Raw genomic sequence first — 27069 nt, 5'->3', positions numbered from 1 at the left:
AGGCACTACAGCCGGGAAGCAGGAAACACCTCTTTCCTCCCTAAAAGCACCAGCACTATTCCCCTGTGATCCCTGCCATTGCGCCAGGGGCTGAGCAGTGCCAGACAGTAGAGTTTCTGGGCACTAGAGGACACTACCTACAAATATGAAATGTCAAAGGAACCTGGTTCAAACCAAATCCCATAAACATCAGAAAGAGGGCCAAGTGAAACAGAACTCATCAATCTTCCTGAAAGAGATTTCAAAATAAATATCATAAACATACTCATGGAGCTACAGAAAAACATTCAAGAATTCAGGGAGGAATTCAGGAATGAGATACAAATGTTTAAGAATACAGTATCTGAAGTGAAACATCCAATAGAGGGATATAAAAGCAGATAAGATGAAGTAGAGGAAACAGTTAATGAAATAGAAATTAGAGAACAGGAATCAAAGAAGCTGAGGCACAGAGAGAAAAAAGGATCTCTAGAAATAAATGAATATTCAGAGAACTGTGTGACCAATCCAAATGGAACAACATTCACATTATAGGCATACCAGAAAAGAGGAGAGAGAAAAAGGGGTGGAAAGTGTCTTCAAGGAGGTAATTGCTGAAAACTTCTACAATCTGGGGAAGGAGAGAGTCTCTCGGGCCATGGAGATCCACAGATCTCCCAACACAAGGGACCCAAGGAAGACAACACCAAGACATATAATAATTAAAATGCAAAGATCAAGGATAAAGACAGAGAATTAAAAGCAGCAAGAAAGAGAAAAAAGACCACATACAAAGCAAAACCCATTAGGCTATCATCAGACTTCTCAACAGAAACCTTACAGGCCAGAAGGGAGTGGCCTGACATATTTAATGGAATGAAGTAGTAGGGCTTCAAACCAACAATGCTCTACCCTGCAAGATTATCATTTAAATTTGAAGGAGGGAATAAACAATTTCCAGATAAGTAAAAGCTGAGAAAATTTACCTCCCACAAACCATCTCTACAGTGTGTTTTAGAGGGACTGCTACAGATGGAAGTGTTCCTAAGGCTAAATAGCTATTGTCAAAAGAAAGAAAACAATAGTAAAGAAAGTAGACCAATGAATTACTAAGCAGATGCAAAATCAAATCAACTACCCCAAAAGTCAGTCAATGGATAGACAAAGAGTACAGAATATGATACCTAATATACAAAAAATGAAGAAGAAAAAGGAGGCAAAAAAAAGAACCTATAGATTGTGTTTATAATAGTATACTAAGTGAGTTAAATTAGATGTTAGATAGTAAGGAAGTTACCCTTGAACCTTTGGTAAGCACAAATCTGAAGCCTGCAATGGCAATAAGTACATACCTATTGATAATCACCCTAAATGTAAATGGTCTGAACTAACTAATCAAAAGACACAGAGTCACTGAATGGATAAAAAAAACAAGAGCTGTCTATATGCTGCCTACAAGAGACTCACTTCAAACCCAAAGACATACACAGACTAAAAGTGAAGGGATGGAAAAAGATATTTCACGAAACTAAGAGGAAGAAAAAAGGAGTTGCAGTCCTAGTATCAGACAGTCTTCAAAACAAAGAAAATAACAAGAGACAAAGAAGGACATTACATAATGATAAAGGGGTCAGTCCAACAAGAGAATATAACCATTATAAGTAACTATGCACCCAACACAGGTGCACCTACATATGTGAAACAGATACTAACAAAATTAACAGGGGAACTAGAAAGTAATACAATCATTTTAGGAGACTTCAACACACCACACACTCCAAAGGACAGGTCAACCAGACAGAAAATGAGTAAAGACACAGAGGCACTGAACAACACATTAGAACAGATGGACCTAACAGATATCTACAGAACACTCCACCCAAAAGCAGCAGGATACACATTCCTCTCAAGTGCCCATGGAACATTTTCAAGAATAGATCATATACTAGGCCACAAAAAGAGCCTCAGTAAATTCAAAAAGATTGAAATTGTACCAAACAGCTTCTCAGGTCACAAAGGTATGAAACTAGAAATAAATTATGAAAAAAACCCACCACAAACACGTGGAGGCTTAACAACATACTCCTAAACAATCAATAGCTCAGTGACCAAATAAAAAGAGAGATCAAGCAATACATGGAGATAAATGACAACAATTACTGAACACCACAAAATCTGTGGGATACAGCAAAGGCCATGCTAAGAGGGAATTATACTGCAATACAGGCTTACCTCAGGAAAGAAGAACAATCCCATTTGAACAGTCTAAACTCATAATTAATGAAACTAGAAAAAGAAGAACAAATGAGTCCCAAAGTCAGCAGAAAGAGGGACATGATAAAGATGAGAAGAAATAAATAAAACTGAGAATAAAACAATAGAAAAAATTAATGAAACAAAGAGCTGGTTCTTTGAGAAAATAAAATAGATAAACCCCTAGCCAGACTTATTAAGAAAAACAGGGAATCTACACACATAAAGAGAATCAGAAATGAGAAAGGAAAAATCAAGACCAACAGCACAGAAATACAAAGAATTATTAAAGAATACTGTGAAAATCTATATGCTACCAAACTGGATAACCTAGAAGAAATGGAAAACTTTCCAGAAAAATACAACCTTCCAAGGCTGACCCAGAAAGAAACAGAAAATCTGAACAGACCAATTACCAGCAATGAAATTGAACTGGTAATCAAAAACCTACCTAAGAACAAAACTCCTAGACCAGATGGCTTCACTGCTGAATTTTATCAAACATTTAGTGAAGACCTAATACCCATTCTCCTTAAAGTTTTCCAAAAAATAGAAGAGGAGGGAATACTTCCAAACTCATTCTATGAGGCCAGCATCACTCTAATACCAAAACCAGGTAAAGACCACAAAAAAAGAAAATTACAGACCAATATCCCTGATGAACATAGATGCAAAAATACTCAACAAAATATTAGCAAACTGAATTCAAAAATATATCAAAAAGATCATCCATCATGATCAAGTTGGATTTATTCCAGGGATGCAAGGATGGTACAACATTCGAAAATCCATCAACATCATCCACCACATCAACAAAAAGAAGGGCAAAAATCACACGATCATCTCCATAGATGCTGAAAAAACATTCAACAAAATTCAACATCCATTCATGATATAAACTCTTAACAAAATGGGTATAGAGGGCAAGTACCTCAACATAATAAAGGCCATATATGATAAACCCACAACCAACATTATACTTAACAGAGAGAAACTGAAAGCTATTCCTTTAAGATCGGGAACAAGATGATGCCCACTCTCCCCACTTCTATTCAACATAGTACTGGAGGTCCTAGCCACGGCAATCAGAAAACACAAATAAATAAAAGGCATCCAGATTGGTAAAGAAGAAGTTAAACTGTCACTGTTTATGTACAATATCATGATGAAATGATATTGTACATAAAAAAGCATAAAGAATTCACTCCAAAACTACTAGATCTAATATCTGAATTCAGTAAAGTGGCAGGATACAAAATTAATAATGCACAAATCTGTGGCATTCCTATACACTAACAATGAACTAGCAGAGTGAGAAATCAGGAAAACAAGTCCATTCACAGTTGCATCAAAAAGAATAAAACACCTAGGAATAAACCTAACCAAGGAAGTGAAAGATCTATACTCTGAAAATTACAAGACACTCATGAGAGAAATTAAAGAGGATACCAATAAATGGAAATACATCCTGTGCTCATGGATAGGAATAATTAATATTGTCAAAATGGCCATCCTGCCTAAAGCAATCTACAGATTCACTGCAATCCCTATCAAAATACCCACAGCATTCTTCAACAAACTAGAGAAAATCGTTCTAAAATTCATCTGGAACCACAAAAGATGCCTAATAGCAAAAGCAATCCTGAGAAGGAAGAATAAAGCTGGGGGGATTATGCTCCCCAACTTCAAGCTCTACTTCAAAGTCACAGTAATCAAGACAATTTGGTGCTGCCACAAGAACAGACCCATAGACCAATGGAACAGACTAAAGAGCCCTGATATAAACCCAACCATATACGGTCAATTAATATATGATAAAGGAGCCATGGACATACAATGGGGAAATGACAGCCTCTTCAACAGCTGGTGTTGGCAAAACTGGACAGCTACATGTAAGAGAATGAAACTATATTATTGTTTAACCCCATACACAAAAGTAAACTCAAAATGGATCAAAGACCTGAATGTAAGTCATGAAACCATAAAACTCTTAGAAGACAACATAGGTAAAAATCCGCTGAATATAAGCATGAGCAACTTCTTCCTGTATGCATCTCCTCGAGCAACAGAAACAAAAGCAAAAATGAACAAATGGGACTACATCAAACTAAAAAGTTTCTGTACAGCAAAGGACACCATCAATGGAACAAAAACGCATCCTATAGTATGGGAGAACATATTTGTAAATGACATATCTGACAAGGGGTTAACATCCAAAATGTATAAAGAACTTACACACCTCAACACCCAAAAAGCAAATAACCCAATTAACAAATGGGCAGAGGATATGAGGAGACGGTTCCCCAAAGAAGAAATTCAGATGGCCAACAGACACATGAAAAGATGCTCCACATAACTAATCACCAGGGAAATGCAAATTAAAACCACAATGAGATATCACCTCACACCAGTAAGGATGGCCAGCATTGAAAAAACTAAGAACAACAAATGCTGGCGAGGATGCGGAGAAAGGAGAACCCTCCTACACTGCTGGTGGGAATGTAAGCTAGTTCAACCATTGTGAAAAGCAATATGGAGGTTCCTCAAAAAACTAAAAATAGAAATACCATTTGCCCCGGGAATCCCATTCCTTGGAATTTACCCAAAGAATACAACTTCTCAGATTCAAAAAGACATATATGCACCCCTATGTTTAACACAGCACTTTTTATAATAGCCTAGATATGGAAGCAACGTGAGTGTCCATCAGTAGATGAATGGATAAAGAAGATGTGGTACATATACACAATGGAATATTACTCAGCCATAAGAAAGAAACAAATCCTACCATTTGCAACAACATGGATGGAGCTGGAGGATATTATGCTCAGTGAAATAAGCCAGGCGGAGAAAGACAAGTACGAACTGATTTCCCTCATTGTGGAGTATAACAATGAAGCAAAAGTGAAGGAACAAAATAGCAGCAGACTCACAGACTCCAAGAATGAACTAGTGGTTACCAAAGGGGAGGGGTGTGGGAGGGCGGGTGGGGAGGGAGGGAGAAGGGGATTGAGTGGTATTATGTTTAGTACACATGGTTGGGGAGGATCACGGGGAGAACAGGGTAGCACAGAGAAGGCAAACAGTGACTCTGTGGCATCTTACTACACTGATGGACAGTGACTGCATTGGGGTATGGGTGGGGACTTGATAATATGGGTAAATGTAGTGAACACATTGTTTTTTTATGTGAAACCTTCATAAGAGGGTATATCAATAATACCTTAATAAAAATAAAAATAAAAATAAAAAGATGACTTCTAAAATTATAAAGACAAAATCCACAAAAAACACCCTAGTCAAAATCCCAAAGCAGGAGAAAAAGAAACCCAGAACAGAAAAATCTCCTGAGTATTATTGTTGTTATTGATTCTAGAAGGTTATAACCAGAAATGTCATGAGATTTTAATTCATTCAAGAAATATTTATTTATTGACCTCCCTCAGTGTGTCACAAAGCTTAAAGATCAAGCAACTGATTAAGCCTCAGAACGATTTGCTCAAGATATTATTGTTGTCAGCGCCAGAACTCAAATTCAAGATTCCTATCTTCTTGAAAGACTAAAGCTATGTTTACATAATACTTTCAAGAGAAAAGAACAATGTAACAACAATGTGCCCAACTCCTGAAGACACCTTAGACTCATAGCCATTTAACTCAGATGTCAGGGCCGCACTGCTTTCTACTCCATGCGTTCCGGAAAGGGACTATACTCAGCTGGTTTAGCTACTCAGATTATCGAGATAATCAAGCCAAGTCTACCACTTTAGGCTTCACAAGGTATGTGCTATTTGTCATTGGGTCTGTTTAAAGCAAACAAATTCACAGTGCCAATCTCTCTTCACTGGAGAATCTTGCAACAGAAATGAACATAAAAACAGGCTGGATCAGGACACTATCTTCATAACTGACAAAGGACATCAGTATGCATCTCCACACCTGACCTGGGATTCATTGTTAGATCACCAGGCCCTACAACCCAACAGGGAAACTTCCCAGTGAATCCAGAGGTTGAACTCTGATCTAGGTCCTCCTCTTAATGATTTGAAGTTTCAGGCTACCAAACTCGAAAACATACTGTATCACACAGGTGGATTTCCCAGTCCCAGGCTCACTCACACACAAATGGTACCATCCCACATTGACAACCTACTGGACTTTATTTCCACTTTCGGCAAAGAGGGTCTGACTCAAACTACTGGTCTGTCCCAGTGGGATAAATCCAATGGGAATCTTACTGAAGGTAGCCTGGGGGGGAGAAAAAGAGAAAAGTTTTATTGTTATAGTCAGAAAATCAGGCTGAACACAGAGGAACAGATGTGTCTGTCACTCAGACTATGACAAAGTAACACCCCTGGGTCCACCACCCTGTCTCCTTTCCCATACCCCCTGACCTGTAGTCAGGTTATACTAAGCATTTCTAGAATGAGGCTGCCCATGAAAACATGATTTTGAATTTGGAAGCAATATTTAGGTACTCATTAATGGCAACTGAGTGAAAGAAATTTGACTAAGAAAGAGAGGGCCTTGAAGATAGTACAAAAATGCACTATTGTGACAGAGACTGTATTATACGTTGTCACAGTATTTGAAAAAGTTGCAGTTAAAATTCAACTAGAAATATCTAATATTCATTTAGTAACTAATGGCAGGTGAAAGTGTTTTATAAACTATCTCAAGGCAAAGAGAATAAGCACATTCAAGTAGCAGAAGGTAATGGCACTGCAGCTGATCTAATTAAATGCCACAAATAAATAAACAGTGTATGGTTTCTAAAGACAGTAGACTATTTTGAGCACAATCTACTATTACCAAAGAGACTGGGAAGGACTTTCTTTCTTGTTGTATTTATGAAATATTTTTAAATCTTGTAGAAAAGTGCATAAAATGTCAGAAACACTGATGTGCCCAAGACCCAGATTTAATAAATGTTGTATTTTGCCATATTTGCCTCTGATGTTTTAAGAAACAAAATGATACAGGCACAACTGAAGTCCTCTTCCCACCCCTCTTCCCAAAAGAAACCATTATCCTAAGGATAGTGTGACTCCTTGCTGTCCACGTATTACTCTTTTACTGCATATTTAGGTTCCATTAACAGTAATGTAGTATTGTCTGAATTTCAACTCTGTAGAAATGTGTGACATATTCTGGCAACCTACTTTTTTTATTCAATATTTTCCAGATTTAACCATTTTATAGATATTTGTAGATCTATGGATCTTCCAGTATATGGAGATATCATGATTTAGTTATGAAGGAGTTCATCAAAGAAAAGATTCTATAGGAAAATTTTGTATTTTAAAAGGAGCCTTTATGGTAAAAGCTATTGGAGACTCTGGATTATTAAGGCAGGAAAGCCCACCAAGGGTCACTGAAAATGTTCTGTGACATAAAACAGCTGAACTTTATTTTCTAAAATCCAAGGAAGGACAACTGTACCCACCTTAAAATACAGAATGGGGAAAAAAAAAGACGAAAGAAGGGTGATAAAAGGAACGGAAACATAAAAGCTAAAATATCACAGCTCTTTCTTTAAATAAACTCACCTCATCTGCTCTTCGAAGAACTCCAGTAATAACCTAAAAATGTAAGAAAAAAATTATTATAAACAGCATTAATATCCCTATCATAAAAGTACTGGATTCAATTTTCACGGCCACAGACTTGTTCCTGTTTTCTTCCTAGAAGCTATGTCAAAAGGTGTATAACTCTGAAAATACATAGCATTCTCCAAATTTAGGGATCAGAGCCAAATTAGATTTAATTCTTGACTTAGGATCAATAATACAATAAAGGTGAGGATAAAATAATCATAAACCCTCATTATATTAGCAAAATTATGTTTGAGTTCTATAAAATGGGTATGTGTGACACACAAACCAATTATATAGGAAGCCTAGTTCACTAAGTACACTATGTAAGAAGTACACATACAGGAAAAAATAACATTTTGCTACAGTCCAAGAAGTCTGAGCTTAATAAATGTTTATTAATGATAAACAGGAAGACAAGGGGATAGTTATCCCTCTATTAATTAAGATATTTTTTATTTGAATTTTTACATAATTAAAAAAAACATATTACACATGCCTTGTAAAAACTGAGGAGAATATGTGAAGAAAAATTACTTTCTTATAATCCCACCATGCAACATAACCATCTTTAGTCAGTTGTTTGTTTTAGTATATTCCCCTCCAATCCTTTTTTTATCGGTGCATATTTTTATATGACTGGGATTATACCAAATACATCTTAAAAACATTTTGTGAAGACTGGTGTCAATCTTCTCCCTTCATCTCCTGCTTCACTGGATTTCAGGATTAAATTGGGCTGTCATGAGGTCTGCTTCATTCTTTGTTGGCATGCTATCAGTATTCTTCACACTTCGTTAAAAAGCCATAAAAACAATTACAAGATCATTAGCACAGGCTTTTTAAAGAAGCTTACTAAGGCTCACATAATTGCCAAGTCAAAGATAGGACAGCCCCCCCACCCCACCTCGGCTGTTAGCATCTGATCTCTAACATTGACGAAACCATCAAATGGAGGCAAAAGGGATCAGAAATGAGGTACAGATGTGAACTGTGGTACACAGGATAGACTGACTGACCAGTAGGAGAGGCACCTGCACTGGGCTTTTTAAGGGATGCCAATATTTAATGAAGGTTCTAGTCCATTGCCCTGGAAAAGATGAGCATTTTGACGGCAATATACTTACTGTCCTTACTGGACCAAAGCAAGCATTAATGTGATGGAATTTTCATACAAAGGCATACATCTAAACACAACCTCTGCCTCTAAGCATACTATTAGGAGATAACATTACATGTAATAGAACTGATGTGAGAGTGGACAGAAGCATTTAAGGTATCAGTAATATACAAGCTTATGCTCAGGGTTCACATGAGCGACATTCTGGTTACTACATTCCCTCCATTATCAAGTCCCCACCACATACCCAATTATAGTCACTGTCTATTACCATAATAAGATGCTACAGAGTCACTAGTTGTATTCTCGGTGCTATACTTCCTTCCCCGTGACCCCCTGTATATTATGTGGGCTAATTATAATACCCCTTAATCCCGTTCTCCCTCCCTTCCCACCCACCCTCCCCAAACCCTTTCCCTTTGGTAACCGTTAGTCCAATCTTGGTTCTGTGTGTCTGGAGCTGTTTCGTTCCTTCAATTTTCACTTTGTTGTAATACTCCACAGATGAGTGAAATCGTTTGCTACTCGCTTTTCTCTGCCTGGCTTACATCACTGAGCATAATACCCTCTAGCTCCATCCATGTTGTGGTAAATGGTAGGATTTGTTTTCTTCTCATGGATAAATAATATTCCATTGTGTATATGTACCACTTCTTTATCCATTCATCTCCTGATGGAGACTTGGGTTGCTTCCATGTCTTGGCTATTGTAAATAGTGCTGCAATAAACATAGGGGTCCACATATCTTTTTGAATCTGTGATCCTGTTTTATTAGAGTAAATCCTAGGAGTAAAATTCTAGGGCCAAATGCTATTTCTATTCTTAGTTTTTTGAGGAACTTCCACATTGCTTTCCACAATGGTTGAACTAGTTTACATTCCCACCAGCAGTGTAGGAGGGTTCCCCTTTCTACGCATCCTTGCCAGCTTTTGTTGTTGCTTGTCTTTTGGATGGTGGCCATCCTAACTGGTGTGAGTTGATATCTCACTGTGGTTTTAATTTGCATTTCTCCGATGATTAGTGATGTGGAGCATCTTTTCATGTACCTGTTGGCCATCTGAATTTCTTCTTTGGAGAAGTGTCTATTCAGATCCTCTGCCCATTTTTTAATCAGGTTATTTGCTTTTTGGGTGTTGAGGCGTATGAGCTCTTTATATATTTTGAATGTCAAATCCTTATCAGATATGTTATTTATGGATATATTCTCTCATACCATAGGGTGCCTTTTTGTTCTACTGATGGTGTCCTTTGCTGTACAGAAGCTTTTTAGTTTGATGTAGTCCCATTTGTTCATTTTTGCTTTAGTTTCCCTTGCCCGAGGAGATATGTTCATAAAAAAGTTACTCATGTTTATATTCAACAGAGTTTTGCATATGTTGTCTTCTAAGAGTTTTATGGTTTCATGACTTACATTCAGGTCTTTGATCCATTTCAAGTTTACTTTGTGTATGGAATTAGGCAGTAATCAGTTTCATTCTCTTACATGTAGCTGTCCAGTTGTGCCAACAGCAGTTGTTGAAGAGACTGTCATTTCCCCATTGTATATCCACGGCTCCTTTATCATATGTTAATTGGCAATATATGTGTGGGTTTATATCTGGGCTCTCTATTAATATTCCATTGATCTATGGCTCTGTTCTTGTGCCACTACCAAATTGTCTTGATTACTGTGGCTTTATAGTAGAACTTGAAGTTGGGGAGTGTAATCCCCCCAGCTTTATTCTTCCTTCTCAGGATTGCTTTGGCTATTTGGGGTCTTTTGTGCTTCCATATGAATTTTAGAACTATTTCATCCAGTTTGTTGAAAAATGCTGTTGGTACTTTGATAGGGATTGCATTGAATCTGTAGATTGCTTTAGGCAGGATGGCCATTTTGACAATATTAATTCTTGTTACCCAAGAGCATGGGATGTATTTTCATTTATTAGTGTTCTCTTTAATTTCTCTCAACAGTGGCTTGTAGTCTTCAGGGTAGAGATCTTTCACCTCCTTGGTTAGGTTTATTGCTAGGTATTTTATTCTTTTTGATGCAATTGTGAATGGAGATTTCTCTTTCTGCTAGCTCATTGTTAGTACAGAGGAATACAACAGATTTCTGTGTATTAATTTTGTATCCTGCAACTTTGCAGAATTCAGGTATTAGTTCTAGTAGTTTTGGACTGGATTCTTTATGCTTTTTTATGTACAATATGTCATCATGATATTGTACATAAACAGCAACAGCTTAACTTCTTCTTTACCAATCTGGATGCCTTTTATTTCTTTGTGTTGTCTGATTTCTGTGTCCAGGACCTCCACTATTACATTGAATAAAAGTGAGGAGAGTGGGCATCCTTGTCTTGTTCACGATCTTAGAGAAAAAGCTTTCAGCTTTTCACTGTTAACCATGATGTTGGCTGTGTGCTTCTCATATATGGGCTTTATTTATTTATTTTTTTAATTTTTTTTAACTTTGACTTTTTTTATTGATCAGATGGTTGTCAACAACAATAAAATTCTGTATAGGGGACTCAATGCTCAATGCACAATCATTAATCCACCCCAAGCCTAATTCTCATCAGTCTCCAATCTTCTGAAGCATTAACGAACAAGTTCTTACATGGTGAACAAATTCTTACATAGTGAATAAGTTCTTACATGGTGAACAGTGCAAGGGCAGTCATCACAGAAACTTTCGGTTTTGATCACGCATTATGAACTATAAACAATCAGGTCAAATATGAATATTCGTTTGATTTTTATACTTGATTTATATGTGAATCCCACATTTCTCCCTTATTATTATTATTATTATTATTTTAAAATAAAATGCTGAAGTGGTAGGTAGATGCAAGATAAAGGTAGAAAACATAGTTTAGTGCTGTAAGAGAGCAAATGTAGATGATCAGGTGTGTGCCTGTAGACTAAGTGTTAATCGAAGCTAGACAAGGGCAATAAAACATCCACGGATGCAGAAGATTTCTCTCAGAACAGGGGGGGTGAGGTTCTAAGCCTCACCTCTGTTGATCCCCAATTTCTCACCTGATGGCCCCCCTGCGACTGTGTATGGGCTTTATTTTGTGAGGTACCTGCCCTATATATGCATTTAGTTGAGAGTTTTTATCATGAATGGATGTTGAAATTTGTTGAATGTTTTTTCAGCATCTATGGAGATGATCATGTGGTTTTTGTCCTTTTTATTGATGTGGTATATGATGTTGATGGATTTTCAAATATTGTACAATCGTTGCATCCCTGGAATAAATCTTACTTTATCATGATAGATGATCTTTTTCATTTATTTTTGAATTCAGTTTGCTAAATTTTGTTGAGTATTTTTGCATCTATGTTCATCAGGGATATTAATCTGTAATTTTCTTTTTTCATGGTGTCTCTGCCTGGTTTTGGTGTTAGAGTGATGCTGGCCTCATAGAATGAGTTTGGAAATACTCCTTCCTCTTCTACTTTTGGAAAAGTTTAAGGAGGATGGGTATTAAGTCTTCACTAAATGTTTGATAAAATTCAGCAGTGTAGACATCTGGTCCAGGGTTGTTATTTTTAGGTAGTTTTTTGATTACCAATTTAATTTCGTTGCTGTTAATTGGTCTGTTCAGATTTTCTGTTTCTTCCTGAGTCAGCCTTGGAAGGTTGTATTTTTCTAGAAAATTGTCCATTTCTTATAGGTTATCCAGTTTGTGAGAATATAATTTTTCATAGTATTCTCTAATAATTCTTTGTATTTCTGTGGTGTACATCATGATATTTGCTTTCTGATTTCTAATTCTGTTTATGTGTGTAGATTCCCTTTTTCTCTTAATAAATCTGGCTAGGGGTTTTGTCTATTTTGTTTATTTTCTCAAAGAACCAGCTCTTGGTTTCATTGATTTTTTTCTATTGTTTTATTGTTCTCAATTTTATTCATTTCTTCTCTGATCTTTATTATGTCTCTCCTTCTGCTGACTTTGGGCCTCATTTGCTCTTTTTTTTCCAGTTTCAATAATTGTTAATTTAGACTATTCATTTGGGACTGTTCTTCCTTCTTTAAATAGGTCTGAATTTCTATATACTTTCCTCTTAGAACTGCCTTTGCTGCATTCCACAGAAGTTGGGGTATTATGCTATTGTTGTCGTTTGTCTCCATATATTGCTTGATCTCTGTTTTAATTGATCCATTGATTATTTAGGAGCATGTTGTTAAGCCTCCATGTGTTTGTGAGCCTTTTTGTTTTCTTTGTACAATTTATTTAGCATTTTATGCCTTTGTGATCTGAGAAGTTGGTTGGTATAATATCAATGTTTTTGAATTTGCTGAGGCCCTTTTTGTGGCCTAATATGTGGTCTATTCTGGAAAATGTTCCAAGTGCACTTGAAAAGAATGTGTATCCTGCTGCTTTTGGGTAGAGAGTTCTGTAGACGTCTGTTAGTTCCATCTGTTTTTGTGTGTTGTTCAGTGCCTCTGTGTCCTTACTTATTTTTTGTCTGGTGGATCTGTCCTTTGGAGTGAGTGGTGGGTTGAAGTCTCCTAAAATGAATGCACTGAATTCTATTTCCTCCTTTAATTCTGTTAGTATTTGTTTCACATATGTCGGTGCTCCTGTGTTGGGTGCATAGATATTTATAATGGCTATATCCTCTTGTTGGACTGACCCCTTTATCATTATATAATGTCCTTCTTTGTCTCTTGTTACTTTCTTTGTTTTGAAGTCTATTTTGTCTGACACAGGTACTGCAACTTCTGCTTTTTTCTTCCTAATGTTTGCATGAAATATCTTTTTCATCCCTTCACTTCTAGTCTGTGTATGTCTGGTTTTGAAGTGAGTCTCTTGTAGGCAGCATATAGATGTGTCTTGCTTTTTTATCCATTCTGTAACTCTGTCTTGATTGGTGCATTCAGTCCATTTACAGTTAGGCTGATTATCGATAGATATGTACTTACTGCCATTGCAGGCTTCAGATTCATGGTTACCAAAGGTTCAAGGGCAGCTTCTTTACTATCTAAAAGTCTAACTTAACTCACTTATTATGCTATTATATGCAAAATATGAAGATTCTTCTTTCTTCCTCCTCCACTCTTTATATGTTAGTGTCATATTGTGTACTCCTTGTACATTCCTTGACTGACTTTCTTGGTACGTGATTTAATTTTGCATCTCCTTAGTAATTAATTGGTCTACTTACTTCCCTGTAGTTTTTTTTTTTCTGGTGACAGTTATTTACCCCTAGGAGCACTTCCATCTAGAGCATTCCCTCTAAAATACAGTGATAGAGATGGTTTGTGGAAGGTAAATTCCCTCAACTTTTGCTTATCTGGAAATTGTTTAATCCTTCCTTCAAATTTAAATGATAATCTTGCTAGGCAGATTATTCTTGGTTCAATATCTTTCTGTTTCATTGCATTGAATATGGCATGCCACTCCCTTCGGACCTGTAAGGTTTCTGTGGAGAAGTCTGATGACAGCTTGATGGGTTTTCCTTTGTAGGTGATCTTTTTTCTCTCTGTGTCTGCTTTTAATACTCTGTCCTTGTCCTTGATCTTTACCATTTTAGTTATTATATGTCTTGGTGTTGTCCTCCTTGGTCCCTTGTGTTGGGAGATCTGTGTGCTTGTGTGGCCTGCGAGACTATTTCCTTCCCCAGATTGGGGAATTTTTCAGCAATTATTTCTTCAAAGACACTTTCTATCCCTTTTTCTCTCTTCCTATTCGGGTACCCCTATAATGCAGATATTGTTCTGTTTGGATTGGTCACACAGTTCTCTTAATACTCTTTCATTCATAGAGATCCCTTTTTTTGTCTCTGCCTCAGCTTCTTTGTATTCCTGTTCTCTAATTTCTATTCCATTTACTGTTTCCTCTACCTCATTTAATCTGCTTTTAAATCCCTTGATTGTATATTTCATTTCATCTACTGTATTTTTAAGGCGTCTATCTCCCTCCTGAATTCAGATGTTAGCTCTTGAATATTTTTCTGTAGTTCTATTAGCATGCTTATGACTTTTAGTTTGAATTCTTTTCAGGAAGATTGGTGATTTCAGTTTCACTGAGCCCTCTTTCTGGTGTTTGAGGGATTTGGGGTTGAATATGGTTCTTCTGCCTTTTCATAATCCTATTGGATTGTGAGAAATACTAAGTTTCTATAGGCTGCATCCTCTAGTGCCCAGAAGCTCTGCTCTTCAGCGCTCCTCAGTACCTGGAGCTATGGCAGTGGTCGCAGGTGTGCAGTGCCAGTGCCTCCCTAAAGACCAAGCTCTTTCCTGCTTCCCAGCCACAGCGCCTGTCAGGGCCAGTGAGCTGCATGCATGGAGCAGCCTCTGCATTAAGCCTGTGTAGTTGCCATAGGCGCGGCTGCCCTCAGCTAATCTGGAGCAATGGCAGAGGCAGCGGGTTTTCGCACAGGTGCTGGTGGGGAGGAAGAAGCGGCAGGCTGCCTATCACAGTGGGGGCCCTCAGGGCTGCATTGCCAGCCACCGAATGGAGTGCCTGGAGCTCCTGAAAGTTCCCAACCTGCTGGGCTGAATGTGCCAGGAAAATTTTGTCTACCTGTTCCTTCTCCTGAATCCTTGCCCCTTTAGCAGCCCTCTCACTGTTGGGAAGTCTTTCAAAGTGCCTGCTTTTCTTTTGTCCCAGGGCAGACAGTTGTGGGAACCTGTTCTCCACATGTGGCTGGAATCTCAGTCTCTGACTTTGGTTTTCAATCCCTCAAATCTCCAGAGCACCATGCAATGTGGGTTTGTGCTCCCAGAGTAGATTTCTAGGGTTGGGCATTTAGCAGTCCTGGGCTTCTACTCCCTCCCCGCTCTGATTCTCTTCCGCTGGTGTGCTGGGTGGGGGAGTGCTCGGGTCCCACCAAGTCACAGCTTTATTACTTTACCCTTTTCCATGAAATGTTCTCTTTTACCAGATGTAGACTAGCTGGTGCACTCTTACTTCTGGTCACTCTTTTAGGAATAGTTGTATTTGCTGTATTTTCATATTATATGTGGTTTCGGGAGGAGATTTCTGCCTCATTTCTCATGCTGCCATCTTTTTTTGCTCTCTCCGACAGATGTATTTTTTTAAACAGAATCTTTATTTAGATTTATTTTCTAAGAAACATTCCTCATCACTGGAACTATGATTCCATAACAAAAAGGGCTACTTCTTAAGAGTCCAAAATATAGAAAGCTTATTATACCCATCACCATTTTTGTCTCCTGTTTTATTCAACTTCTTCAAATTTAAATTGGATAAAAGAAAAACACTTCTATGTTCTGGGTATACAGTTTACACAAAGCAATGAAATAAAAGTACATGAGAAAAACATAGTAAGAGAACATTATTTTTGTCTTAGCAATAATCTTAAAAGAATGGATTACACAAATAATTTCCTTAAATTACAACCTGTTTATACCATTGCTCTCATTTCTATTCTCCTCCCTTCAAAATGGTCACAAACAGAAAAACAGCCATACCTCCTGCAATGTCCCATCTCCTCCGGCAACAATGATCACATCTGTGTTTTCCATCAGTTCCAGCAGTTTCTTGGCTTGGCCTTCATAATCTGTCTGAAATACAAAAGAAGCCTTTGGTAAATTTATCCTCCTAGGGCCACAATGTCAACGATTTAAAGATATGGGATATTTTATTTAAAGTTTTACATTGAGTCTTAAATTCTTCATAATTGGTGGACATTAAAAAACTAAACAGCTATCAAAGCAATTATGTATAGCTTTTATAGTTTTATACTGTTAGAGCCAAAAGGGATCTCAGAAACCATCTTTAATCTTACCTTAAAAATGAAACTCAAACCCAGTAATTTGTCTGTTACATAACAAGCTAGTGAAAGGACTCAATTCCAGCCCAGTGCAGATTCTCTTAGATTATTTACCTAGCGCCTTTCATTTGAAAGCAGGAAGTCAAAGCAGGAAGGAAGTACACACAAGCAGAGAAGCAGATCTGGGAGTTTGAGAGACCCAGACTAAATCCCAACTCTGCCACTGTTTAGCTGACTGGCCTTAAACTCTCAAGATTTTAATTTCTGTATCACTGAAATTATGTGTGTTGGGGGAAGGGGTAATAATAGTTTCCTCATACTATTGTTGTAAAGCAACCAGCAAGGTTCATAATTGGTACTGTACTAAATAGGTTATGATGGTGTTGCTATGACTGTACATGAAGAAGTACACATATGATTCAAAGTAATTACAACAGTACCGAAGCCTCTCCATTTTTATTGAGAATATTTAATCTCAGATACATAGACTTCTATGAACCATCTAAGCTTTAACCACCTCTAAAACCAAACATTAGACATAATGCAATTAATACCAAAATAGAAAACATCCCCTAGTCTACGTTAGTGTGGCACTAAACTAGACATGTTAGTAGGCAAAAATTAAAGATTTGTATTTCAGGTGGGCTAAAACACCTGGGGCACAGTTAACATAGAGGAAAAATGAAGTCCCCAAACGATACCATTTAATTTTATAATGAATGGTCCTTCTTTTATCCTAAAATTGAAATGACTAGCTTTATAGTTATATATTTTCAAATATTTAATTTTTTTAAAAAAGAATATATATCAATCCTGTTTAAAAGGGATGGTTTGTGAGCACCCCAAAATATGTGATCACTGAGAATCAGCAGGGATTTGCAAAGAATGAGGCAAACAATATGTTAGAATACAATTAGATGAATGAGTTACCAATTGAACGTCTATGCTCAAAGTGAGAGGCTCAGTGGAGTGACATCAAATTGGAGGTAGATTCCTAATGATATTTTTTAAGGCTCACCCTTCAGCCTCTTCCTGTACAATACTTTATGGGCAACAGAGATGAAAGGTAACTGGCTGAATATATAACTGATATAAATCTGCCAATCTTGTCCCTTCTTCCTTCTCCAACCTTATCCTCTCTTGCTGTCTCCCCTTGCTCATTTCATTCCAGCCACACTGGCCTCCTTTCTATTCCTCAAACACACCAAGTACACACCTGCCTCAGGGCCTTTGAACGTGCAGTTGTGCAGCCCGTACTCTTTCCCTCCTGCATCTGCATGACTCTGTCATTTCTTTCAAGTCTCTCCTCAAAGGTCACTGTATCAAACTGGTCTTCCTTGACCTTCTGAACTAAACTAATGCCCCATTACTCTAGTCACCTTACCCTGCTTGATTTTTCTTCTCGGCACTCATACCATCTGACAAATTACATGTTTATTTGTATATCTGGTTTTATCTATGTCCCTTCCTTTCACATTTTGAATAGAAACTCTTTGAGGACAATAGGGAAAGTATTTTTGTTCAGACTGTATCCCCACTACATAAAATAGGGCTAACTCATAGTAAGTAGTCAGTAAACACTTGCAAAAAAATTTTTAGTAAATATGAATATAAAGAACCAAAATTCAAAAATATTTTGACAGATTCAACAATCCATAATGTAAAGGATTACATTCATAGGGATAACACATTTGAGGTTCTGATCTTTAGATGAAAATTCCAAATGTACCAAAAGAAGAAGGATAAAAAAGAGTGGCCTAATGATGAAAATTAAAAAAAAAGAATTGGGACACCAACCATTTATCTTTCACAAAAATTAACCCAAAATGGATCATAGACCTAAGTATAAAATGCAGACCATAAAACTTTTAGAAAATAACACAGTAGAGGACCTCAGTGAGCCTGGTTTTGGCAATATGTTTTAGGTACATCACCAAAAGCACTATTCCATGAAAGAAAAAATTTGTAAGTTGGGCATCCTTTAAATTAAAAATGTCTGCTCTTTGAAAAACACTGTTAAGAGAATAAAAAGACAGCCTTAAAAGGCAGAGAAAATATTTGCAAAACACATATCTGATAAAGGACTTGTATTCACAATATGCAAAGAACTCTAGAACTCAACAATAAAAAACAAAAACCTAATTCAAAGAGCAAAGATATGAACAGATACTTTACCAATGAAGATATACAGATGGAAAACAAGCAAATGAACAGGCTCAATATTATATGTTATTACAGAATTGCAAATTAAGAGAATAAGAGACTATAATACACCTATTAGAATGGTTACAACTCAAAACACTGACAGCACCAGATGATGATGAGGATGTGGAGCAACAAGAACTCTCATTCATTGCTGGTGGGAATACAAAATGGTACAGCCACTTTGGAAAGCCACTTGGCAGTTTCTTACAAAGTTAACCATACTCTCATCATATAATCCAACAGTTATACTCCTGGATTTACCCATATGAGCTTTTTTTACCCAGATGAGTTGAAAAATTATGTTCACACAAAAACCTACACACAAATGTTTTTACAGCAGCTTTATTCATAATCGTCAAAACTGGAAGCAACCAAGATATCCTTCAATAGATGAATTAATAAACTGTTGCACATCCATATGATGGAATATTACTCATTGATAAAATGAACTGAGCTATCAGCCACAAAAAGACATGACAAACCTTAAATGCACATTACTAAAGGAAAGAAGCCATCTGAAAAGGGCACATACTATATAATTCCAACTATATGATGGTATAGAAAAGGCAAAACTATAGGCAGTAAAAAGATTAGTCGTTTCCAGGGGTTTGGGAGGGATGAATGAATGTTTTGTATGATACTGTAATGTCATTATACATTTGTCAAAACCCACAGAATGTACAACCCAAGGAATGATTCTTAATGTAAACAACAGACTTTAGTTAATGATAATATATCAATATTGGTTCATCAATTGTACTAAATGTGCCACTCAAATGCAAGATAGTAATAACAGGGGAAACTGATGGCAAGAGAGAAGGAGGCAGACTCATAGGAGCTCTCTGTGCTTTTTGTTGAAATTTTCTACAAACCTAAAATTATCTTAAAAAATTTTTTTAAGTAGGCCAATAAGAAAAAAGTATATGGGACTTCAGGGGACAATGAGTCCAATATGACTCAAAAGCATAATGTATCAATAACAATAGCAGAACAGTGTGACATTAAATTGCTCAAAAGAATACAATATATAATGAGAGGTGTGTGGGTCCTGCCTTATTCTCCCGTAGATAGACCACACCTACAGTGCTGTAATCATTTCTGGGCACAAACTTCAAGAGAAAAGAAAACTGGAGAACATCTAAGGAAGCAAAAAGGATGTCACAGATTTGAAACCATGTACCTTGTAAAGAAACTGGGAATGTTTAAACTGGAGAATACTTAAGGGAGAATCAGGATAACATTCTTCATATATTCCAAAGACTATTACAGAGAAGGACTGGGCTTGTTTCACATGACCACGAGGGACAGAACTAGGACCTAGGTCAGTGATTCTCCATCCAACCACACATTAGAATCACCTGGGATGTTTTTTTCCCTTTCTTGTAACTGCAAATGCCTCGACTCCACACAGTTATAAATGGGAAGTGAGTTATAAATGAGATCTAAGCAGTTATATTTGTAAAGCAATCCAGGTAAGTTAATGTGCAGTCAAAGTTGAGAACCACTTATCTATGTGTAAAGACTCCTAGGAAACAGATTCCTTCTCAAAATAAGGAAGAACATTCTAATAGTGTTCTCTTGAGATGAAACAGGTTGTCTCAGAGAGTAGTAAGTTGCTCAAGGTAGAATACACATGCTTTAAAGTCAGCAGGCCTGCACTTAAACCCCATCTCCGTCACTATTATTTGTGTAACTGGGCAGATTTCTAGATGTTTGCATCCTCAGTTTCCTCATTCATAAAATAAAGAAGCTAACACTCAACCTCTCTAGGCTTTATGTGATTTAAATAAAATCACTGACGTATAGTGCTACAAATCCATTTCTAATACAATGGTAACTAGGTACCCTGCCAATGCAAATTAAAGCTACAGGGTAAATATGAAAAACATCTCTGATGCATTGATAAATTAGAATAAGCAGTACTAAACCAAAAATGAGCACCTAAACAGTAAATGCCTTGAGGGTGTCTCATGAATCAGGTGGACCTAAACTTTGGTTTTCAAAGCTTCACCAGGTTCTAGGGAAAGGAGACAAATTCCAAGACCTGCTCAAGGTTGGCAAGTTTAATAGGAGAACCAAAACCCACCCAGAACTCAAAAATCCACATATTCACTTTAAGAGTAAATTAAAAATCATACTGACCTATTCCAGGGGACGTAAGGAAGATTTTCTATTCTAAAATTTGGTGTTAAATGGAAGGCATAAAAATCTTCCCTAAGAATGCATGACTTTGAGCTAGTCCTCACACAGGTAACCCAAATTCATGCTACCTGTGTAATCTGGAAAACTTCAAGTTAATAATTCAATTCAAAAAGTTCCCACGAATAACGTATATTATACACTGAGAAAGACACAACCTTCTTTCTGTAGTATTTCTGTGAAAAAATACATAACCTGAACCTAACCATGAAAAAACAACATAAAATCAAATTCAAGGACATTCTAAAAATAAAAAGACATGAACTCTCCAAAAATGTGAAGGCCATGAAGGAAAAAGAAAAGCATTAAAGTACTTTTTGAAAATTAAAATTGACTGAAGAGATATGACAACTAAATGCAACATGTGATCCTGGCCGTTTTTCCTTTTGTTATGGAGCACATCTGTGGAATAACTGACTTGATTTGAATAAACTCATAAATTAGGTTAACAGTATTATAGCAATATTGTATATTATTGTATAATATTGTAGCAGTGCTGTATTTATTTTGATAATTGTTCTGTGGTTATGTAAGAGAATGTAATTTTTATGTATTTAGAGGTAAAGGGACATTACTTCTATAACTTTCAAACAATTCAGAAAACTAACAGAAATATATACATGTATACACATACACACAACACATATGTAGACAGAATGTACACAAACATGGTAAAATGTTAATATTTTGGGACTTGTTTATACTGCATATGGAAATTTGTATTTTTTTGTAAGCTTAAAACTATTTCAAAATAAAAGTTAATAAAAAAGAAAGGAAATAAACCCTGAAGAATGCAGCAGTTTGTACTGAGGTATAAGAAGAGGTATCGTATTTCTATCAGTTTTTAAATCTCATTCTTTCAAATTTCCATTTTCTGTGTATTTTGACATGTACATATCAGTAATTGCAGATAATTTATAAATATCTTAAGTTGGAAAAAATCATAAATATGTGAGTCCTGGACATCTCAACATTGGCTAGGTAGCATAAGATGATATTAGAGAATTGTTACTTTTACTGGGTATAATAATGACCCAGTGGTTTTTTTAGAAAAGTATCCTTTTTAGAAAAAATGCATACTGAAGTATTTATGAGTAAAATGAGATGATGTCTGTAATTTACTTCAAGGAACCCAGCTACCACATGAAAATGCCTGGTGAAGACCACAAGAACCAGGCAACAGCCAACATCAACCTAAAGATGTATGAGTCAGGCCATCTTAGACCATTCCTCCTCAGCCACACCACTGAGGAACCCACACAAGACCAGTGTAAGAACAGTTCTGAAAACACACTTCTGACCAACAGAATCATAAGCAAAAAAAATACTTGTTGAAGCAGTTTGACATACAACAGTAGACAACTAGTATAACTAGTTATAGATAATTAGAATAAAAATCTATTGATAATTTACAATAAAATGGTAATGCATTAAATGGTCCAGTAAAAAGACCAAAAAAAAAATGATCTTCAAAATGTCCTGTTATCATGCCTTAAATAATGATGGATCTAAACTATAAGGACACAAAAAGGCTGAAAGTAAAGGGATGTAAAAATTAGACCAGGCAAAAACTAAACAAAGTAAGTTAGAGTACTTATTAATAATAGTAGGTAAGATAGACTATGGCAAAAGGCAGTATTAGTGCTAAGGAGAATCATTCTATGTCAGGGTCAAAATGTGAGAAAAATGAAATAATTTGAAACTCGAGAGTATTTAGTGACACAGTCTCAAAATATAAAAAGCAAAAATGGACAAAACTATGTAAAATAAATAGACAAACTCACAATCATAGTAAAAGATTTCTAACACCTTTCTCTCAGTGATTTATAGTTAAAGCAGAAGAAAAAATCAGTTAGCGACACAGATTTAAACCACACAATTAATAGCTTTGACTTAATGGACATATACAGAACATGGTATGAAATAACTGATACATATTCTTTTGAGGTATACAAGGAATATTTGAAAACAAAACAAATGCTAGGCCATAAAACAAGTTTCAATATATTTTAAAATGCTGAAATTATATGACTACATTTTTTTTACCATAATGCAATTAAATCAGAAATCATTAACAAAAAGTCAACTACAAAGCCTTTAGATTTGAAATTTTTAAAGTATGTGTAAATAACTCATAGGTCAAACAAAAATCATGATGGAAGTCAGCAAGTATTTTTAAATGAGCATAAAATATATCAAAATGTATGCAGTTGAAGCAGAAGAGTGAAATTTATAGCTTTAAATGCATAAAGAAAAGGGTGAAAATTAATGTAACAAACATCCAAGTTAAAGTGTCAGAGCAGCAGGAAAAAAATCCAAGAAAGTAGAATGACAGACAATAAAGACAGACCAGAAATTAAGGAAACAAACATAAATGAGAAAAGCCAAAAAAGATGGTTCTTGGCAATGATTAATTAAATTGACATACCTCTCACATGACTATTGAAAAAGGGAAAAAGAGGGCACAAATAAGCAATACTAAGAAGGAAAATAAGATATTGCAGATGTTACAGAAATTTTTAAAAAGAGGATATGAACAACTTGATGTCAATTCATTTGAAAGCTGAGATGAAATGAATTTCTTGAAAAATTTACCTTACCAAAAACTAACTCAAGACAAAACAGAAATTGAGTACTTCTAGAGCCAATTGACAAAATATAATATACAAAAGAATTTCCTCCAAAGAAAGCTCCAAGCCCAGATGGCCTTACTTGTGAGTTTAACCAAACATTCAAGGAACAAGTAATATCAGTCTTATGTAACAATTCTAGGATCTCTTACATGTAGAGTCTGTTATACACATTACAGACACTCAAATAAATCTTAGTTTTCTTCCCTTTCTCCCATCCCTGGAGGCAGACAGCAGGAAAACCATATCACACAAGTTAGAGAATAGAGTTCAACATTGCATGGTAAATTGGACTAAATGACCTTTTAATCTCCATGACTTAATGAAAGTCTTTAATATTAAAAATAGATAAACCATAGACTTACAAACATGGTAACACTGACTTCCATTAAACACACACACCTATGTACACACTACATACATTATCACTTAAAAGTCAACAAAATGGAGTTTTGAGGCATTTTCTGAAATAGCATGATTCCTTACAACTTATTTTTATCCTCTTTTCTTCTTACCTAAATCCCATAAATTCCAAAGCTTTACCATTTAAAATTCCTCACCAGACATAACTCCTCACCCAATAGAAAATGTTTACCTGTTTGAGGAACTACTAAGAAACTATATTACTCAAAATGGAACGTTATTTTTTCCAAGAAAATAATTCTTACAGCTATAACAACTTCCATCTCTAAGAGACAAATCCTATCTTTTAGATGAAAGGAATCAAGTTCATGCCTCTATCTAATCGTATTCTGAAAATAAAAAGCTTTGAAAAAACAAAATTGCTTTTATCAATCATCAGACTGAGGACACATATTGACTTCCCTATTCTTATCTTCTTAAGTGGTAAGTGATTTCTGCTAACAAGTCAAGAGAGATGATATGTTATAAGGAGTGGTAGCTTGAATAAAATCAACACTCTGGAGCAGTCCTCACCTTAACGATAGTCACATCCATGCCAGATAAATGTAAAATCGGGGCAGCATTTTTTTCAAATAGAGTCCTTGCTTTGCTGTAGACAAAGGAAAAAATGCAAATATTTTAACATGAGTTCTCAATAAAAAGCCCAACTACCCTCTTTAGAGTAGAACAACAAATAAGCTAAGGAACATGGGTTTCCTTTCTTTGTTCAAGTACAGGAAGTTGAACAATTGAGTAAAGAGTTTCTACAGACAGAAACACAGATTCTTGTACTCTGGGGCCTCCAGGAGTTTACCCTTTATCTAATACAATAAGCTCTTATCCACCTGAGTTGCTTAGAGTTCACAGACTAGTTCCTCTAGGGGAAGAAAGTGTGCTAGATATGACTCCACTCAGGCAACAATGTCTGATTCATCAACAAATATTTATTGAGCACCTACTATGTGTTTGACACAGATTTAAGAGCTATGGAGACAATATGACAAAGCAGACAAAAATACCTGTAACTTAAGTATAATGTAAAGAATGAATTCACTCTAACATTTTTCATGAGGGAATAAATTGAACCAAACAGAATACTGCTTAATTCTAACTCAGTGGACACAACCTCTGGGGGAGAAATACACACTTATAATAATTTCAAATACTAGGCATATTTCCATTTTTTGAGTTTTAAACTTGTAGTGAAATCCCCAGAGAAATTATTTTTCATGATGGCAGAATTCTGCTAGGAAAGGGAAAAGTTCAAAATTATTAAATGTAGCTACATAATCAGTAGCTGGCCCAAAACCCCAGGCATAGTCATGCCTTTGTCTGTGGTGTCCTATCACTTGGTACACACCTCTGTTAGGAACTTTCCACAGCATGATGATTGTTGATTTGCAAGACAGTCTTCAGGACTGGACTGGAAGCCTTGCAAAAAACAGACACCACCACGGGGAAGACAGTGTAGCACAGAAAAGACAAGTAATGACTCTGCGGCATCATACTACACTGATGGACAGTGACTTCAATGGGTATGGGGGGGACTTAATAATATGGGTGACTGTGGTAACCACAATCATGTGAAACCTTCATAAGAGTGTATATCAATGATAACTTAATTTAAAAAAAGCAGACACCACATTTTATTAATCCTTGAATTCCCTGGCCTCTAGGATTATATTTGGCACAGTCAGAAGATACTTAATGTGTATCAGACACATTAATTCATAAACAAATGAATAAATAAACCCACTCCAAATGTATATATGCAAATTCTGAGGAAAAAGAAATGACATAATTGTGATGTCTCAGATTAACAGAAACAGTTAAACATCCCTTACAGTAACTTGTGTGTGTGTGCATGTATATATGTATGTATGTATGTATGTATTTAGGTATCATTAATATACAATTACATGAGCAACATTGTGGTTACTAGATGCCCCCCATTATCAAGTCCCCACCACATATTCCATTAGAGTCACTGTCCATCAGTATAGTAAGATGCTATAGAATCACTACTTGTCTCCTCTATGCTACACTGCCTTCTCCATGCACCCCCCTATATTATGTGTGCTAATCATAATGCCCATTTTTACCCTTATCCCACCCTTCTCACCCATCCTCCCAGTCCCTATTCCTTTGGTAACTGTTAGTCCATTCTTGGGTTCTGTGATTCTGCTGCTGTTTTGTCCCTTCAGTTTTTTCTTTGTTTTTACACTTGACAGATGAGTGAAATCATTTGATACTTGTCTTTCTCTGCCTGGCTTATTTCACTGAGGATAATACCCTCTAGCTCCATCCATGTTGTTGCAAACTGTAGGATTTGTTTTCTTCTTATGGCTGAATAATGTTCCATTGTGTATATGTACCACATCTTCTTTATCCATTCATCTACTAATGGACACTTAGGTTGCTTCCATTTCTTGGCTATTGTAAATAGTGCTGTGATTAACATAGTGGTGCATATGTCTTTTTGAAACTGGACTCCTGCATTCTTAGGGTAAATCCCTAGGAGTGGAATTCCTCAGTCAAATGGTATTTCTATTTTTAATTTTTCGAGGAACCTCCATACTGCTTTCCACAAGAGTTGAACTAATTGACATTCCCACCAGCAGTGTAGGAGGGCTCCCCTTTCTCCACATTCTCACCAACATTTGTTGTTGTTCGTCTTTTCGATGCTGGCCAATCTAACTTGTGTGAAGTGATATCCCAATGTGGTTTTAATTTGCATTTCTCTGATGATTAGTGATGTGGAGCATCTTTTCGTGTGTCTCCTGGCCACCTGAATTTCTTCTTTGGAGAAGTGTCTGTTCAGATCCCCTACCTGTTTTTTCATTGGATTATTTGCTTTTTGTTTGTTGAGGTGCATGAGCTCTTTATATATTTTGGATGTCAACCCTTTATCGGATAAGTCATTTATGAATATATTCTCACATACTGTAGGATGCCT

The 27069-nt window shown here is 36.2% G+C and overlaps 1 protein-coding gene across 3 annotated transcripts in view; it reads right to left on the bottom strand.

Moving 5' to 3' along the window:
- The window catches only part of AGK (acylglycerol kinase), a 134223-nt gene that overhangs the window by 32006 nt on the left and 75148 nt on the right, over positions 1–27069 (bottom strand). For all 3 annotated transcript variants that reach the window (XM_036926112.2, XM_036926115.2, XM_057504839.1), the window contains exons 5-8: positions 24648–24723; positions 16376–16468; positions 7782–7814; positions 6386–6480 (exon numbers count right to left, since the gene is read on the bottom strand). In XM_036926112.2, the coding sequence (XP_036782007.2) occupies positions 6386–6480; positions 7782–7814; positions 16376–16468; positions 24648–24723 (297 nt within the window). The remainder of the gene's footprint in view (positions 1–6385; positions 6481–7781; positions 7815–16375; positions 16469–24647; positions 24724–27069) is intronic.

Source organism: Manis pentadactyla, chromosome 7, assembly GCF_030020395.1.
Source record: "Manis pentadactyla isolate mManPen7 chromosome 7, mManPen7.hap1, whole genome shotgun sequence".
Taxonomy (NCBI): Eukaryota; Metazoa; Chordata; class Mammalia; order Pholidota; family Manidae; genus Manis; species Manis pentadactyla.
The sequence above is the reverse complement of the archived record's forward strand: the minus strand, read 5'-3'. Positions and strand labels throughout refer to the sequence as shown.